Below are 6,100 nucleotides of genomic sequence, written 5' to 3' on the forward strand. Positions count from 1 at the left end.
AGGTGCAGAGAATGTGATGGGCAGGGAGACAGAGAGGTGTATTGGGGTATTTGTCCCTCCTCTTTACAGTTTCAGTCCCTCTCCTGAAAAACATTTCCAGTTGGCACTAGGAGACAAAGAGTCTATATGGAAGGATGTTCCCTGCTGTTTTTTCCACCTGTTTGAACTTCCTTTGTCTTCCCTTCCTGCTTGAAGACTCTGTTTACAGCTTACATGCAAATTAAGCAGAGCACATATTCCTTTATTTAGGAACATTTGCCAACATCAGCTTGGGCAGGGCTGTGGGGATTGGAACATGTACACCATACAGGGAAATCTTATAAACTTCACGTACAGTGTTGCCACACAATATTTTATCAGGACAATACTGACCAGAAAATTATGAGTTTTCAAATGGTACCTTACAAGGCATACTTGTACATGTAGTGTGTAGGGTGCGAATACAGGGATACATTCTGTCACTGTGGGTCTGTGAGGTGATAGAGATGAACACACAGAATAAAGAAAAGAAAATAAGACTACAACACTCGCTTTCAGATGTGCCCTCTAATCCCTTGCTGGGAATACAGGTGCACACTCTTCTGCGATACCCCTCTCTCTTTTATTTGCTCCACTGATGTTAGGATTGCAGTGTTCTAAGAAGAGTGAGTGGTCTCCCACATTTCTTATAGGTTGCTGCCATACAGAGACACATAAAAGCCAATTTTCTTGGCATGGTTGTTGTCAGACCCTACCATTATTTTATCTATTTGGGGGAAGTTTAACATACAGCCTTTTTAAGGTAAGAGTCTACATTTTTACACACTCAAAACTCATGCTTGGGCAGATCATCAGCTGATATAAATGCTGACTTACCCCAAGGGTGGGGTAAGTCAAGGATCTGGCCCATTCAAGGAAATACAGGGCCAAAAACTGACACTGGAAGATCTGAATGACAATAAAAGAAGGATTCGTTTACGAATTAATATAATTTTTATCTATTGCTCACTTCTGACCAATCATATAGAGGAGCCAACACAATCTTATGTCTGGCACATTCCTGAAAGTGCATTATTATTTACTATTTGTCTTATTGTAGTACTTAGGAGCCCTAGTCATGAACCAGGATGCACTGTGCTAGATGATGTACAAATACAGAACAAAAAAACATTCCCTGCCCCAAAGACACCAACAGCAAAGACCTGTGGAGAAGGCCAAACTCCTGTCAAGGGGTGGTGGGAGAGCAGGAAGACAGACCCTCAGGGGCTGGGCCCAGCTTGGCATAGGCACCAACTCTGTGGGTGCTCCGGGGCTGGAGCATCCATGGGGAAAAATGGTGGGTTCTGAGCTCCCACCGGGAGCCCCCCTATCAGCTCTCCCCACCCACCCAGCGCCTTCTGCCCATTGGCAGGCCCTGCTGATCAACACCCCCGCCCTCTCTCCACGCCTCCCACGTGCCACGATCAGCTGTTTCACGGTGTTCAAGAGGCTTAGGGGGGTGGGGAAAGGAGTGAGGGCATGGCACACTTGTGAGAGGGGGCGGAACGGGGCAGGAGGAGGTGGGGTGGGGGTGAAATAAGGGCAGAAAGAGGAGGGGCAGAGGTGGGACCTTGGGGGAAGGGATGAGTGGGGGCAGGGGTCCAGCATCCCCGGCACATTGGAAAGTCGGCACCTGTGCAGCTTGGGACTGGGGCAAATGAAATGAACTTTAAAGAGAGGATGGGTCCTTCCTTCTGAGGCTCTGTCTTTCTCCTCCCCCAGCAGGACTTGAGCTGAGCAATCTGGCCCCTATCCAACACAACACTTAAGTATGTGCTTAACTTTAAATATTTGCACAGTTCCATTGGAATAGAGTCAAGGTGTTCAGCACTTTTCCCATATTGTACATATAAGTTCACATTTTAAAGCAATCTTTCTTGAGGGAGATATGGTAAGTATTTCTAAAGATGCTCATTTTGTGTGTGAGAGGAAGATTTCAGTATAGTCTCAAATGGTTGGTATGAATTAACAATGAATTTTAACATGACATCTTTCCGGGCATCTAGGAGTCTATGGAGGTGACCCTGAAAACAGAAGTGGAATCTGGTGCTAGCGGTTTTAGTGTGACTGGTGGAGGAAATGAAGGAATATTTGTAAAACAGGTGCTCAAAGGATCCCCTGCTTCAAAAATATTCAGTTTGAGAGAAGGTACAGTCTGATATTCTGGATTTTTAAAAAACACTATTATCTAGAAATTTGATAAAAAATAAAATCACAAAATTTGTGTATAAGTACACACACACACTCATATTTTCAGATACTAGCAAAAATAGGTCCCCATCCTGCAAACACTAGTGCACATGTTTAACTTTACTCCCATGAGCAGTTTGCAGGATCAGTACCTGAAATAATAATGAAATATGGATTTCCTATAAATCATGGAATACACTACTCTTCACTAGAACTAGTCAGTAATTTATTTTTTTTTAAAAAGAAATATAATACAATTAATTAATTAAATTTCAAAGATAAAAGTAACTTACATCTATGAAGAATGTGGCCCAATAATGCAGTTAGCCTTTTATGAACTATTATGTGCATGAATACACAATAATATAATAAATAATACTATTTAAACAAATAAAACTCCAAAGCATACATACTAAAACAAATCATGATATGCTTTATATAATCATCATATGTTTACGACCCTTCATGTTTATATGATCATTAAGAACAATGTGATTTGAAAATCTGCATGATATAGCCAACTGATATATTAATCTAAATGTCTGGTACCATTTGCAGGTGATCAGCTATTAAGTGCCACAATATTTTTTGATAATATCAAATATGAAGATGCACTCAAGATTCTACAATATTCCGAGCCATACAAAGTACAATTCAGTCTCAAAAGAAAACTTGCTGGGAAAGAAGAGCTAGAAAAAATACATTCTACAGCACAACACAAGAAGGAAAAAATAAGTCAGGTAAAATTATTTCTGTATCATGTTAGAAAGAATAGGAAAATACTACAAAAGTACATTATATAGTAACACTGGAGATGGGAAAATACAGGCCCTTGTCCTGCAAACACACATAGAATCATAGAATATCAGGGTTGGAAGGGACCTCAGGAGGTCATCTAGTCCAACCCCCTGCTCAAAGCAGGACCAATTCCCAACTAAATCATCCCAGCCAGGGCTTTGTCAAGCCTGACCTTAAAAACCTCTAAGGAAGGAGATTCCACCACCTCCCTAGGTAACCCATTCCAGTGCTTCACCACTCTCTGAGTGAAAAAGTTTTTCCTAATATCCAACCTAAACCTCCCCCACTGCAACTTGAGACCATTACTCCTTGTTCTGTCATCTGCTACCACTGAGAACAGTCTAGATCCATCCTCTTTGGAACCCCCTTTCAGGTAGTTGAAAGCAGCTGTCAAATCCCCCCTCATTCTCTCTTCTGCAGACTAAACAATCCCAGTTCCCTCAGCCTCTCCTCATAAGTCATGTGCTCCAGCCCCCTAATCATTTCTGTTGCCCTCTGCTGGACTCTTTCCAATTTTTCCACATCCTTCTTGTAGTGTTGGGCCCAAAACTGGACACAGTACTCCAGATGAGGCCTCACCAGTGTCGAATAGAGGGGAATGATCACATCCCTTGATCTGCTGGCAATGCCCCTACTTATACAGCCCAAAATGCCGTTAGCCTTCTTGGCAACAAGGGCACACTGTTGACTCATATCCAGCTTCTCGTCCACTGTAACCCCTAGGTCCTTTTCTGCAGAACTGCTTCCTAGCCATTCGGTCCCTAGTCTGTAACAGTGAATGGGATTCTTCCATCCTAAGTGCAGGACTCTGCACTTGTCCTTGTTGAACCTCATCAGGTTTCTTTTGGCCCAGTCCTCTAATTTATCTAGGTCCCTCTGTATCCTATCCCTACCCTCCAGCGTATCTACCACTCCTCCAAGTTTAGTGTCATCTGCAAACTTGCTGAGAGTGCAATCCACGCCATCCTCCAGATCATTAATGAAGATATTGAACAAAATTGGCCCCAGAATCGACCCTTGGGGCACTCTGCTTGAAACCGGCTGCCAACTAGACATGGAGCCCTTGATCACTACCCGTTGAGCCCGACGATCTAGCCAGCTTTCTATCCACCTTATAGTCCAATCATACAGCCCATACTTCTTTAACTTGCTGGCAAGAATACTCTGGGAGACCGTATCAAAAGCTTTGCTAAAGTCAAGGAATAACTCATCCACTGCTTTCCCCTCATCCACAGACCCAGTTATCTCCTCATAGAAGGCAATTAGGTTAGTCAGGCATGACTTGCCCTTGGTGAATCCATGCTGACTGTTCCTGATCACTTTCCTCTCCTCTAAGTGCTTCAGAATTGATTCCTTGAGGACCTGCTCCATGATTTTTCCAGGGACTGAGGTGAGGCTGACTGGCCTGTAGTTCCCCGGATCTTCCTTCTTCCCTTTTTTAAAGATGGGCACTACAGTAACCTTTTTCCAGTCATCCGGGACCTCCCCTGTTCACCATGAGTTTTCAAAGATAATGGCCAATGGTTCTACAATCACATCCGCCAACTCCTTTAGCACCCTTGGATGCAGCGCATCCAGCCCCATGGACTTGTGCTCGTCCATTTTTTCTAAATAGTTCTGAACCACTTCTTTCTCCACAGAGGGCTGGTTGCCTTCTCTCCATGATGTGCTGCCCAGTGCAGCAGTCTGGGAGCTGCCCTTGTTTGTGAAGACAGAAGCAAAAAAAGCATTGAGTACATTAGCTTTTTCCACATCCTCTGTCACTAGGTCGCCTCCCTCGTTCAGTAAGGGGCCCACACTTTCCTTGACTTTCTTCTTGTTGCTAACATACCTGAAGAAACCCTTCTTGTTACTCTTAACATCTCTTGCTAGCTGCAACTCTAAGTGAGATTTGGCCTTCCTGATTTCACTCCTGCATGCCTGAGCAATGTTTTTATACTCCTCCCTGGTCATTTGTCCAGTCTTCCACTTCTTGTAAACTTCTTTTTTGCGTTTAAGATCAGCAAGGATTTCACTGTTAAGCCAAGCTGGTCGCCTGCCATATTTACTATTCTTTGTACACATCGGGATGTTTTTTTCCTGCAACCTCAATAAGGATTCTTTAAAATACAGCCAGCTGTCCTGGACTCCTTTCCCCCTCATGTTATTCTCCCAGGGGATCCTGCTCATCAGCTCCCTGAGAGAGTCAAAGTCTGCTTTTCTGAAGTCCAGGGTCTGTATTCTGCTGCTCTCCTTTCTTCCTTGTGTCAGGATCCTGAACTTGACCATCTCATGGTCACTGCCTCCCAGGTTCCCATCCACTTTTGCTTCCCCTACTAACTCTTCTCTGTTAGTGAGCAGCAGGTCAAGAAGAGCTCTGCCCCTAGTTGGTTCCTCCAGCACTTGCACCAGGAAATTCATAGTTTATTAGGGTTGGAAGGGACCTCAAGAGATCATCTAGTCCAACCCCCTGCTCAAGGCAGGACTATTCCCCAAATGGCCCCCTCAAGGATTGAACTCACAACCCTGGGTTTAGCAGGCCAATGCTCAAACCACTGAGCTATCCCTCCCCCCCCACTGAGCTATCCCTCCCCCTACACTTTCCAAAAACTTCCTGGATTGTCTGTGCACTGCTGTATTGCTCTCCCAGCAGATATCAGGGTGATTAAAGTCTCCCATGAGAACTAGGGCCTGCGATCTAGTAACTTCTGCTAGTTGCCAGAAGAAAGCCTCGTCCACCTCATCCCCCTGGTCTGGTGGTCTATAGAAGACTCCCACCACGACATCACCCTTTTTGCTCACACTTCTAAACTTAATCCAGAGACTCTCAGGTTTTTCTGCAGTTTCATACTGGAGCTCTGAGCAGTCATACTGCTCTCTTACATACAATGCAACTCCCCCACCTTTTCTGCCCTGTCTGTCCTTCCTGAACAGTTTATATCCATCCATGACAGTACTCCAGTCATGTGAGTTATCCCACCAAGTCTTTGTTATTCCAATCACATCATAGTTCCTTGACTGTGCCAGGACTTCCAGTTCTCCCTGCTTGTTTCCCATGCTTCTTGCATTTGTTTATAGGCACTTAAGATAACTCACTGATTGTCCTGCTTTCTTG

At 44.3% G+C, this 6,100-nt stretch overlaps 1 protein-coding gene across 1 annotated transcript in view; it reads left to right on the top strand.

The window, feature by feature from the left end:
- Positions 1 to 6,100, top strand: part of LOC123368247 (protein AHNAK2-like) — a 60,851-nt gene that overhangs the window by 30,016 nt on the left and 24,735 nt on the right. The window contains exons 5-6 of the mRNA XM_045012870.1: positions 2,025 to 2,166; positions 2,767 to 2,948. Of these exons, the coding sequence (XP_044868805.1) occupies positions 2,025 to 2,166; positions 2,767 to 2,948 (324 nt within the window). The remainder of the gene's footprint in view (positions 1 to 2,024; positions 2,167 to 2,766; positions 2,949 to 6,100) is intronic.

Source organism: Mauremys mutica, chromosome 4 (genome assembly GCF_020497125.1).
Source record: "Mauremys mutica isolate MM-2020 ecotype Southern chromosome 4, ASM2049712v1, whole genome shotgun sequence".
NCBI classification, from domain to species: Eukaryota; Metazoa; Chordata; order Testudines; family Geoemydidae; genus Mauremys; species Mauremys mutica.